The sequence below is a fragment of the Anomaloglossus baeobatrachus genome, chromosome 1 (genome assembly GCF_048569485.1).
Source record: "Anomaloglossus baeobatrachus isolate aAnoBae1 chromosome 1, aAnoBae1.hap1, whole genome shotgun sequence".
Lineage (NCBI taxonomy): Eukaryota > Metazoa > Chordata > Amphibia > Anura > Aromobatidae > Anomaloglossus > Anomaloglossus baeobatrachus.
The window spans coordinates 509,304,295-509,317,029 of NC_134353.1; the positions used below are offsets into that span (position 1 = coordinate 509,304,295).

Here is a 12,735-nt window from a genome sequence, read left to right on the forward strand (position 1 = left end):
ACGGCCGAACTTGAAGCAAATCGTTCGAGTTCGTCGAACGACTAACACCGCCGAAAATCACTCGAATTTGAAATTGGCGAACGGTTCGATTCGAACATCGCTCATCTCTATTCCTAACTATTAGATGGCAGCGTATACACACTTTTGTGTATGCAAAACAAATTACAAAGCACGTTATAACTACATGAGCAAGAGTAATTTACTTCTTATTCAGAAACGTAATCATACAACTAGGGTTTACCAAATAGTAACATGTTTATTTTACTCATGTTGTTAAAAATAATTCATCTGCAGTTGTTGCAAAACAACCTACTGTAAAAAAATATTGAACTGTTAGGAAAGGAAAGCAAAGCAGGAAAACAAGACCCAAAATGTTAAGATTTTATTTACAAAGTTTTTTTTCCTTTTTTTTTTGTTATACAGAAAGTAAAAATGGTGCTCTGATGTCTATTTAGTAGGTAGTCATTGACAATCATGACTCCCCAAACACTAAATGTTCTAGATTGTTAACCCTTAAGAACCCAATGTAATAATAAAAGCGTTGACTCAGTTTTATTAGCCGAAAGTTTTGTATATATATTCTCTGTATACATATATATATATATATTTCTTTTATTTTTTTTTTGCCTTTTAGAGACTTAATTATAAACCAGGATGTAAGTTTCCAGTAGGGTTTATTGGCTGTAGGAATGTCACAGTAACAACTCTTTGGCTCTTTTTTTTTGGGGTGTTCAGGGGTAGGGCTTGTTTTAATTGTTACTTTTCATTTGCAGCTTGCTTTCAGTAATCCATGGATGGGGCCAGTTCAATCAATACTGTGTAATCCAAAATGTCCTTTTCAATTATTCTTTTTTTTTCTCTTGCAGACATTTAATCATCCTCTTCATCACCTTCGTCATCTGTGTCCCTCTTCCTTTTTTCTCCTTTTCCAGTTTCTTCCTCATCTGCTGAAAGAGACAGATGATGTATTTAGTTATCATAAAACACAACAAAAGCAGTAATAAAAAATAAGCAAAAAAGCACATTACAAGTAAGCTAAGCAGCATTACTCAATGTCAGGCAGCAGCTGCAAAAGCAAGCAAGATTTTAGGGTATATAAAAATAGATATGACCCTAATGTATTGTTACCCCGCTTTAAATCACTCGTAAGACCACGTCTAAAATATGGGATCCTATTTTGAGCTAAACATTTTAAAAAGGATATTTGGTAGTTAGAGTCCGATTAAAGCCGGACAACTAGATTATTTTTTGATAATTAGGAGTTGGGAAAGTTGGGCTTGTTTATCTTAGAAAAAAAAAACAAAAAAAAAAACGACACCTCAGAGCAGATATATACAGTATATCTATCTATCTCTATATGTCTATCTATCTATCTATCCATCTATATCTCTCTCCATCTCTCTATATCATATCTCTCTATCCATCTTTCTATATCTCTCTATCCATCTTTCTATATCTCTCTATCCATCTCTCTATCATACATATGTTGTCAATACAAAGGGCTGGAGCATTACTTATTCCTTCCAAAGGTTCAGCAGTTAGTTATGTGTGGAGGAAAGACTATTCGGGCAGCTGAATTGGAAAGGGTTCTACCTGGTGAGTCACTTCAGCCCTTGTCACCCATTCACAGAGTTAAAGGGGTTATCCAATGAATATAAGTTATCAGTTATCCATAGGATAGGTGATAACAAATTGGTGGGGGTCTGACCTAAAACAGAGTGGCAGAATAGGGCACTTTTATCCCTATCAGAATGGAGTGCCACTCAATTCATTCCCTTGGGGATGGTCGAGCACTGCACTCAGCTTTTCTAGCAGCCCTATACAATTATTTTTGTAGAAGCAATATTTTATTAGCACGATGATTGGTATAGTACGCTGTGTGTATAATTAGTATGCCTACTATGAATTAGATAAATTAACCTCTTAACGACCCATGACGTACTGGGTACGTCATGGATCGTGTGCCGGTAAGCCCCGCCCCCTGCAGGCAGCGGCGATCCGCGCACATTTCAGCTTTTATCAACAGCTGACATGTGTGCCTGCTAGCCGCGGGTGGAATCGCTTCCACCCACAGCCATTAACCCCTTACATTTCGCTGCCAAAATCTGGAAGCGATATGTATATGGGCGCCGCCATGACAGTGACTTACCCCGCCCCCACTGGAAGTCACGTGACATGATCACGTGACTTTCGGTGGTTGCCATGGTAGCACAGGGTCATGTGATGACGCCTGTAGCTAACATGACTCACTTCCTCTCAATGCCGGAATACAGCCGGCATTGAAAGTAAAGCAGCAAATCTGCAGTTCTCAGCTCTGTAGATGAGATCTGCAGATCGTGCAGAGCGATCAGATTGCTGATCGCTATAGCCCCCTAGGGGGACTAGTAAAATAAAAAAAAAAAAAAAGTAAACCTATACATGTTTGGTGTCTACAAACTCGCACTGACCTGAGGCATCACATAGATATCTCCGTTTTACCATATAGTGAACACAGTGAATAAAATATCCCAAAAACTATTGTACGATCACACTTTTTTTGCAATTTTTCCGCACTTGGAATTTTTTTTGCCGTTTTCCAGTACACTATATGGTAAAACTTATGGCTTCATTTAAAAGTACAACTCGTCCCGCAAAAAACAAGCCCTCATATGGCAAGATTGATGGAAAAATAAAAAAGTTACGCCTCTCGGAAGAAGGGGAGGAAAAAACAAAAAAACGGAAAGTGCCCAGGGGCTGAAGGGGTTAAAAAGCTATATTACAGGTATATAGCAATGTCAATAGCATTTATGTGGAACCACAAGTCCAAGGATATTAGAACGTAATGGTGTTTAGCCACATCCTTAGTGGCTATAAGTAAAGACTATTAAGGTCTGAAATGCGTCAGCCAGACCGATCTTCCTTGGGACTAGAGGTTCCACATGGGGACAAGTGATATTGTTTACGGCTTTTAATGGAGATTTAAGGTCCAGTCACACTAAACAACTTACCAGCGATCCCAACAACGATAGGGATCGCTGGTAAGTTGCTAGGAGGTTGCTGGTGAGATGTCACACAGCGACGCTCCAGCGATCCCACCAGCAACCTGACCTGGCAGGGATCGCTAGAGCGTCGCTACACGAGTTGCTGGTGAGCTCACCAGCAACCAGTGACCAGCCCCCAGCGCCGTGTGGAAGATGCTGCGCTTGGTAACTAAGGTAAATATCGGGTAACCAACCCGATATTTAGCTTGGTTACCAGCACACGCAGCTACACGTGCAGAGAGCAGGGAGCAGCGCACACTGAGCGCTGGCTCCCTGCTCTCCTAGTTACAGCACACATCGGGTTAATTACCCGATGTGTGCTGCAGCTAAATGTGCACAGAGCAGGGAGCAGCGCACACTGCTTAGCGTTGGCTCCCTGCTCTCCTAGCTACAGCACACATCGGGTTAATTAACCCGATGTGTCCTGCAGCTGTGTGCACAGAGCAGGAGCCGGCACTGACTGTGAGAGCGGCGGAGGCTGGTAACAAAGGTAAATATCGGGTAACCAAGGACAGGGCTTCTTGGTTACCCGATGTTTACTGTGGTTACCAGCCTCCGCAGAAGCCGGCTCCTGCTGCCTGCACATTAGTTGTTGCTGTCTCGCTGTCACACACAGCGATCTGTGCTTCACAGCGGGACAGCAACAACTAAAAAATGGTCCAGGACATTCAGCAACAACCAACGACCTCACAGCAGGGGCTGGGTTGTTGCTGGATGTCACACACAGCGACATCACTAGCAACATCGCTGCTACGTCACAAAAGTTGTTCGTTAGCAGCGATGTTGCTAGCGATGTTGCTTAGTGTGACGGGGCCTTTAGAATAAGTGATATTGCATTTTATTATCCCACCCAGGAGTTAGCACATACTGTACAAACAAGTGAGCAGACTACTTTTATTATACAATAATGAACTAGACAAACCTTCATCTTCCTCTTCATCTTCCTCCTCCTCATCTACTTCTCCATCATGCCCAAATTCTTCATCCTAGATGATAATAATAAAAAAATAAATCAATACTGGCGTTAAAACAAGAGCAGTTCACATTTTTGGTAAGGCTGCATGCACACAGTTGTTTGAAAGAGGAGTTCTTCTGGCCGGCATGATGTTATGTGGATCACAGCGTAAATTGGGAATGAAGTATTTGGGAGTGCTTCCATTCTCCCATTTAAGCATTTCATAAAAATTAGAAATACATTCCTTAATTACTCTTTCACCAAACCCCTTAAAATATTGGAGGAAATTGAATATTTAACCAACTTATAATCTGCATTACATGTAGTAGCCTAAGCTAGTCTACATTTGTGGACATTACTGGTCACAAAATGTCTATGGTTGTCTGACCTTGGCCTAACAGCACAAAATTCTCCACTAACCTCTTCTTCTCCACTACCATCTTCCTCTTCATCTTCTTCTCCAACCTCTTCCTCATCCTCATCATCTTCTTCCTCGTCATCTATATCTTCTTCCTCTTCACCTTCCTCCTCGTCATCATCTTCTTCCTCTTCTCCTTCTACAAATGTAAATATTGCAGTGAGTGCACATCATTAATACATATAGAAATCTCTAGACGTTTGGAATCTAATGGGAAATTAACGTTGATACTTTCTAGAAAAAGAATTCCAGGGGGCACCCATTGAAAAAGGGAATCAAATTGAGCATAGGAACTTAAAGGCAATGTATGATAAAACAAAAAAAATAAACCAACTTAAAAATTGTAAGTATTAATGTTCACTTTTTTTAAAATAATGAAATAGTTTTTTTTATGGTGAGAAATGATTCAAACACTTTTGACATATTTCACATAAACACTAAGGCTAAGTTCACACATCCTGTGTTTTCAATCCGTCAGGTCCGTCAGCAACGGATCAGTCATTTTCAAGATGTCAACTGATGCAACTGATGTGTTTTTCACAGGATTCCTTTCACAGGAATCCTGTGAAAAAACGGATAAGTTGCGTCCGTTACATCCGCTGTGCGTCCGTTTTTTGACGGATCAGTCATGATCCGTCTGTGTTTGGGACAGCCCAGTGGGCGTGCCAAGCATGCTGGGCATGCTCAGTAGAGCATGACGGAATCCTGCGCTGGATTCCGTTGTAAGACGGATTACGACGGAATCCAGCACCATAGACATGCATTACAAGCTTGACGGATGGCGACGGATTCCTGCGCGGCGCGTTAATTTTGACGGCCCGAAAAACGTTACATTCTGCGTTGCTCCCCGCTCGGCGGTCAGTCAAAAACGACGGACCGCGACGCAGCGGATGCAACGCAGGGTCATCAGTCGCAATCCGTCACTAATAGAAGTCTATGGGGAAATACAGGATTCCTGCAAAATATTTTGCAGGATTCTGTAATTCCTCAAGGCTACGGATTGTGACTGATGCAAAACACAGGATGTGTGAACTTAGCCTAAGGGGGAGCAGCTGCTGACCTCTGCCATGAAAAACTATTGCTAGCTCACATTTCAACTGGAGTAAAAGTGGGCAGGGTCTGCTCTTGTGTGTGTCTCCCTTCTCCTCCCCTTCTGGGTATTTGCAGAAGGAGAGGGGAGGATGAAGTTTTGGTTCGCATTACGGAGATATTTTGTCGGTAACTGCAAAGTAATACTGAGACGTGGAAAGTGACACCGAAGACCGCTGACAGCGCCAATTCTGGCTTTACTGCTAACTTAGGCAAAAATTGAAGTTGCACCCAATGCTTCCTCCTATGTAATTACTGCATTTTTCGGTTTATACCCCAAATTTAGAGATAAAAAAGGGGGCCATCTTATCTGGTGGTGTCTTACCGGGAGGCAGCGGTGGTGGAGCGGGGTCACAGGAGGCAGGGGCGGTCATGGAAAAGTGCGATGCTGAGGGGGCTGTGCTGGAGCTGCGGGCACTGGAGCTGTGCTGGAGCTGTCGGCACTGTGCTGGAGTTGCGGGATGAGGGGCCTGTGCTGGAGCTGCGGGCACTGGATCGGTGCTGGGGCTGTCGGCACTGTGCTGGAGTTGCGGGATGAGGGGCCGGTGCTGAAGCTGCGGGCACTGGAGCTGTGCTGGGGTTGCGGGATGGAGGGGCCTGTGCTGGAGCTGCGGGCACTGGAGCTGTGCTGGGGCTGTTGGCACTGTGCTGGAGTTGCGGGATGAGGGGCCGGTGCTGGAGCTGCGGGTACTGGAGCTGTGCTGGGGCTGTCGGCACTGTGCTGGAGTTGCGGGATGAGGGGCCTGTGCTGGAGCTGCGGGCACTGGAGCTGTGCTGGGGCTGTTGGCACTGTGCTGGAGTTGCGGGATGAGGGGCCGGTGCTGGAGCTGCGGGTACTGGAGCTGTGCTGGGGCTGTCAGCACTGTGCTGGAGTTGCGGGATGAGGAGGCTGTGCTGTGCTGGGGGCGCCATCCTGAAAATGTCATCAGTGCGGACCTCAAATAATGGTGCCCAGAATCAGCACGTGCGCAGATGGAGGTCTTGACTTAAGAACTCATCGGCACATGTGCTGCTTCTGCTCCATTAATCTCTCAGTAGCAGACTTAAGGAAAATGGCGCCTGGAGGTGCAGTGTGTGCATATGCGATCTTGAGCAGAGAGCTCCATCTGCACATGCGCCAACTCTACTCTCCACCATCCCCGGTAAGCAACATTCAGATTATAAGACGCACCACTCATTTTTTGGGAGGAAAAGCGCGTCTTATAATCCGAAAAATACAGTAGCTTCTTCAGCTGCTGTTAGATGTATCGGTTCCTGGGAAAGCTGAACCCATTGGAAAACTGTTCCTGGGAAAGCTTGCCTCCCAGCTTTCCAGGGATCAGATACAACTAACAGCATTAGAAGAGCCATAATTTCATGGATGGGGAAGGCAGTTATCTGACCCTGGTCACAGTCGGAGCTGATGCCCAGACCTGTGCTCATCACTAGCTACTGTTATAAGAGCACTGCAGCTGGCTGATTTGACTGCTCTAGTCTGATTGCAGTAACAGCTGGTGATATAGGGAGATTGTAGCCCAGTGCAAATGGCTGGGCTACAATAAAAAGTGCGCCAGACTCCACCAAAAGAAGCAACGTGAGCACAGCACTTCAAAGCTCTCATGGACTTTGCTGGGATAAGGAGAGACATTCAGATTTAGGCCAGAAACTGCACCAACAAACGCACCAAAAGCTGCACAATACGCACAAGGCTTTAAAAAGGTGTTAGCCAGAACCTGTTACTTGGAAAAGTGTTATTAACCTGCAGATATGGGGTTAATCTGCAGGTTAATAGCATTTGAATCCTGCCCTGTCCTGCACATTAAACCTCTCAGCCAAGACACAATTTAACCTTCTGGCAGCGGTCTGGTTTCAGTCATGGAGGCGGGCACGGGTTCAATCACCATTCTTTGTAGGAGAGCAACGGCTATAACCAAGCACCCACATTGACTGACAGTCACTCAGCATTAGAGGAAGCTGTCAGTCAGTGCGGACGGCATGGTTACAGATGCTGCTTTCCTACAAAGAAAGGTGATTGAACCCACGAGGTCTCCATAACTGAAACCAGAATGCTGCCGGGAGGAGTAAAGTTTGCACCCCTTTGCTGGGAGGAAGCTATGTGCAGGCGCTGGGCAGGTTCAGAATGCTATTACAACCTGCAGATTAACCCCACATCAGCAGGCTAATAGCATTTTTCCATGTGACAGGTTCCCTTTAAAGAATGTTTTAAAATAATACATGCACAAAAATAAAAATAGGAGCACATGATGCAAAAAAAAAATAAAAAAAAATAAAAACATTGCTTGGGCTGTGTTCAAATAGAGTATTGTCATAAGGTTAGTGTCTCCGTCGGGGGCTTACATCTGAACCCTCACAAAATGGGATTCAGGTGCAAAGGCTGATAGGGCCATTGATTATAGTGATGAATATGGAGTTACAATGTGCTCTATCATGTATAATTTGGCCGTATATGCTTGGTCAAGGGGGTGGGGGGGGGAAGCGCAGCAAGACATAGTTGGCTGTGTTTTGCTGACTACCCACAACAGGCACATATGGACGAAAATGGATGTCCAACAGAGCACACTGACCATCTGCATCATTACAGTCAAGGGCCCAGTTAGTGTATACACTCGAATCCTGTTTTGTGGGGGTTCAGAGCCTGACAAAGCCGATAACCACAGGGCCAAACGCTATTTAAAATAACCCTTACCCCTTCTTTCCCCTATCAAGTTATTGTTTATGTCAGGCCAGCATGTGACCAGCCTATACATTGCCTCATTGTTTACGTCCATGATACCAGCTGTATAGCACATGACCGCTTAGGCCACTGACAGGCTGCAGTGGTCACATGGAGATGGCTGTAAACAAAGACCAAAAGGACCACTGTAGAGTCTATAATAGATTGTCAAAAGAATTATTTCACAGCAAAGTGACTAATCCTTGCAAATCTGTTTGTGGAGGGGACAACTGTATACTTGCATATGGGAAGAAATCTAAGATAAAGAAATTCTGTATTGAGCCCTCTTCAGAAAACTACTTGTTTTCAACAATTCAGAGTTAATATGGTCTAAACTAGAAAAATGATTGGCATCCCAGTAAACATACTTTGTACTATTGGGCAGGAAATGATCACTAGACGTTGACATCACCTTTGACACTTCACAGTTTTTAAGGTTTGTATTTGAAGCCATTGATTGGGAACATTCTTTTTTTTATATCCAGAAATGCAAATCTGTCCTATCATGTAGTAATCATCCAGGTACAGGGCTAGCCATCAGAGATATCTTTGAACTGATGATTAGAAAGGTGCATGGATTTAAGATTTTCATTCCATAGAAATAAACAATGAAGGTTTCCATTCAATTAATACAAAGCAGGAAATTTTGGAAACTGTGAAACTTATTCAATATTTTATTTTTTGAATCTGGAGAAAATAACCCACAAACACCTTAAGTAAATATAGTAGCACACACCTTCATCTTCCTCCTCCTCGTCAACACCATCTCCATCAGCCTCGGCATCAGAGTCTGGTGCCTCCTTATCATCCCGGTCATATCCGTCTAGGTATGTCAGCTGCGGGAGGAGTTTGAATACACTTTCTCTGTAGTCATTTAGATTTGTTACTTCACAGTTAAAGAGGTCGAGACTCTTCAAATGTTCCAATTTTTTCTGAAATAGATGTTATTTTCAGGTCATTAGCATGCTTAACTGAATGCATTCCCTATTCTAATACTACAAGAAATGTCTGGCTGTAGTCATTCACGTGGCTTTTCAGGATAAGCTGCTCTATGTATACTTGAGAACCAACATTTCTGACAATTCTATGATTTGTTCCCAGCATTCTCAGTAAACTATTCCCTGTATGTATCTAGCTTCTTTTTCCCTTTCCCTGCTCTATAGACTTATGATCAGCATCTGGAAACATGGCCCTTAGTGAGCTGAAAACCTGTCTTCACTGAAGACAGATTTCAGCACTGAACTTGTGTAAGAATAGTTGTTGGAGTGGGGTTAGAGTTTTTTTTCTTCAATAAGATATATAGGGCCTAATTCAAAGCTTTCACAGGTGAATTGTGGCACACAAATTTGAAAAGTCCCAATATTTAGGGGCATCTTAGAGATGAAGCTAAATTTTGCAACTTTTAGAATTTTCACGCTAGTTTCTCCCAGCTCAGGACGGGGTCAGGACGCCACAGCTTGTCTAAATCATGACAAGCTGTGGCTTTCCGTACACCAGAAATTGATTTCTAGTACCCAACAGGTTGAGATTCCTGGTGTAGAGCATGGAAACACACAACACTTGCCAGCCATTCCAGATTCATGAAGAGGCGTGCATCTGTTCATGAGTAGGAGCGTCCAACACGCCACCTCATCAATATTGGCGGCTTGATGAATCGAGCCAATAGTCAAACAGTAGTAGAAAATGAAACATGTTACTAGAAAAAAAAGGGAGGCAACATGTGGAGTTTGTTCGTTAGTTTCTGCCAACTCTGCCACAATAGTTGGAGCGAGACGGGCAAAAGATATCTGGAGTGGAATAGGTTTTCTGGCGTGACGCACATAGGCGCAAACCGCCACTTGTCAGACGCTCCTAATTGATTAAAAAGCATGGGCCTATTAATGAACCAGAAGCACCTGCCTCCAACACACCCCTCAAGACTGGCGAGAAAATCACTGGTCTTGATGAATCGGGGCCTGTAAGTCTATTGGTCAGATATTTGCTATGTACAGTATAGCCCTGTAAACTTCAGAATTCAGGCAGCTGCTTCTGTCTTCAGTAATATCATCAATAAACACTAGTGATCCAGTGCCATTGGAAGCCATGCATGCCCATGCCATAACACTGCCTCCACCATATATTATGAAGGATGTGGTGAGCTTTAGACCATGAGCTGTTCCAAGCCTTTACCATACTTTCTTCTTTACATCATTTTGGTACATGTTCATCTCAGTTTCATCTGTCCAAAGAATGCTTTGACAGGACTGGACTGACTTCTTTAGATGTTTTAAGGCAAAGTCTAATCGGGCCTAATTTAAAGTCTGATTAAGGGTAAGTACATACAGTGCGTTTTTGCACGTTTTTCGTTTACGTTTTTGCCCTCAAAACTGCATGACTTTGCTTCCCCAGCAAAGTCTATGAGTTTTCATTTTTGTTGTCCGCACACAACTTTTTTTTTTTAGCTGCGTTTTTGAGCTTTAAAAAAAAATAAAAATGGACATGTCAATTCTTTCCTGCGTTTCCCCCCATGAAATGCATTGGAAAAACGCAGAAACGCAGAGATCAAAAACGCATCAAAACACAGCCAAAAACGCACCAAATCGCGGCAAAAACATGCGTTTTTTGCCGTGGCTGCATTTTTAGCGGCCAAAAACGCAGCGTCAAAAAAAGGCAGAGTGTGCACATAGCCTAATGTTTTGCCCTCGTGAATGCTATTTGCTCTTATAAAGTCTTCTCTTTATGGTAGACTTGGATACTGAAACACCTACTTTGTGAAGAATGTTCTTCTCTTGGGTAGATATTGTGAAGGGGCTTTTCTTCATCATGGAAAAGATTCTGTAATCATACACCACTGTTGTCTTCCGTGGACATCCAGACCGTTTTGATTTCCAAGCTCACTAGCGCGTGGTTTTTTTTGCAGAATGTACCAAGATCTTTATTTGACCACTCTTAACATATTGCCTATCACCCTGATGGATTTCTTCTTTTTTTTAGCCTTATGATGATCTGTTTTTCTTCCATTGATATCTCCTTTGACCACATGTGGATTTAGAATAACAGCTTCCAAATGCAAATGCCACACCTGGAATCAGCTCCAGACCTTTTACCTGCTTAATTGAGTATGCGTTAAAGAGAAATAGCTTATGCAACCCATTAAAGAGCTTTTTAAGATAATTGTCCAATTACCTTTGTTCCCTTGAAAAGAGGCAGCTATATACAGTATTTAGGAGCTGAAATTTTTAAAACCACCTATTCCAGTTGGGATGTGAATACCTGCAAACTAAATTTGAGAGTCTGCACTTTACGCCCACCTTGATAATATAACTGAATCCTTAATATATTTTAATAAACATAAAACGCCGAAACTTGTATCACTGTCGAAATATTTCTGGACCTCAACAGTTGTAGATCTAGATTTGTTTTGTGTATTCATTTTGTTACATATAACCAAATGTCACACTTAATGATGGAGATGGTTGGCAGCAAAAGAATAAACAAAGAAAAAAAAAAAAGAAAATGTGAAAAATCATACCAGAGGTTCCAAGGTACTAATATCTTTTAATTTATTTCCACTGAGGTTTAGATGTGTGAGATTGGGAAGTTTCTCTGCTAATACGTCCAGACCTCCAGAGATTCTATTGTCACTTAATTCAAGCTAAAAATGCAATGGAAAAAACATGTTTTATTTTAATTTTAGGAGAGAGACAAATGCAGATCCACTACTGATAAAACCATGACAAAGCAAATGTGTTTAAGAGTATATGTACTGTAATTCCTTACTGACATGCAGATTTTACTTTTTATTTTTTGTGTTGTAATTTTTTTCTCTTCCAAGAGAAATAATGTTTACATTTTTCCATCCACATAGCAATATGGTATTTAATGTGCGTCAAAAATGACCAGAATAGAATTCTCCAGATCACTATGATTACAGCAATACTAAACCTATATAAACAGTGAGTGAAATAACTATTGAACACGTCACCAATGTTACATTTCTAAAGGTGCTATTGACATGAATTTCTCACCAGATGTTGGTAACAACCCATCCAATCCACACAGGCAAAGAAATCAAACCAAAAATTTCCATAAATTAAGTTGTATAATAATGAGAAATGATAAAGGGAATAAAGTATTGAACTCACTTACTGAAATTAATTTTATACTTTCTACAAAAGCCTTTGTTGGTGATGCCAGTTTCAAGATGCCTCCTGTATGGAGAAACGTGTGATTTTGGCTCAATATTCTACACAAACACTTCAAATCCTGAAGGTTCCATGGGCTCCTTCTATGAGCTCTGAGTTTAGTTCCTTCCATACATTTTTTTATTGGATTCAGGTCAGGTTATTGGTTTGCCTTTCTAGCAGCGTTATTTTCTCTGAAACCAATTGAGTTTTTTTGGCTGTGTGTTTGGTATCATTGTCTTGTTGAAATTTCCATCCTTGTTTCATCATCATCCTGGTAGATGGCAGCAGATGTTCATCAACAAAGTCTCGGTACATTTGTCTGTTCATCCTTCCTTCAATTATATGAAGTTTGCCAGTGCCCTATGATTAAAAAC

General features: G+C 42.3%; 1 protein-coding gene across 3 annotated transcripts in view; it reads right to left on the reverse strand.

The window, feature by feature from the left end:
- Positions 1–236: 236 nt before the first annotated feature.
- ANP32B (acidic nuclear phosphoprotein 32 family member B) overlaps positions 237–12,735 on the reverse strand; it is a 67,471-nt gene continuing 54,972 nt past the window's right edge. Inside the window, exons 3-7 of one of the 3 annotated variants that reach the window (XM_075316083.1) lie at positions 11,707–11,829; positions 8,932–9,127; positions 4,396–4,532; positions 3,943–4,006; positions 237–944 (exon numbers count right to left, since the gene is read on the reverse strand). In XM_075316083.1, coding sequence (XP_075172198.1) covers positions 871–944; positions 3,943–4,006; positions 4,396–4,532; positions 8,932–9,127; positions 11,707–11,829 — 594 coding nt within the window. In that variant the 3' untranslated portion in view covers positions 237–870. Of the gene's footprint in view, positions 948–3,942; positions 4,007–4,395; positions 4,533–8,931; positions 9,128–11,706; positions 11,830–12,735 lie in introns of all 3 variants that reach the window. The other 2 variants (XM_075316078.1, XM_075316087.1) reach the window with 2 other exon arrangements.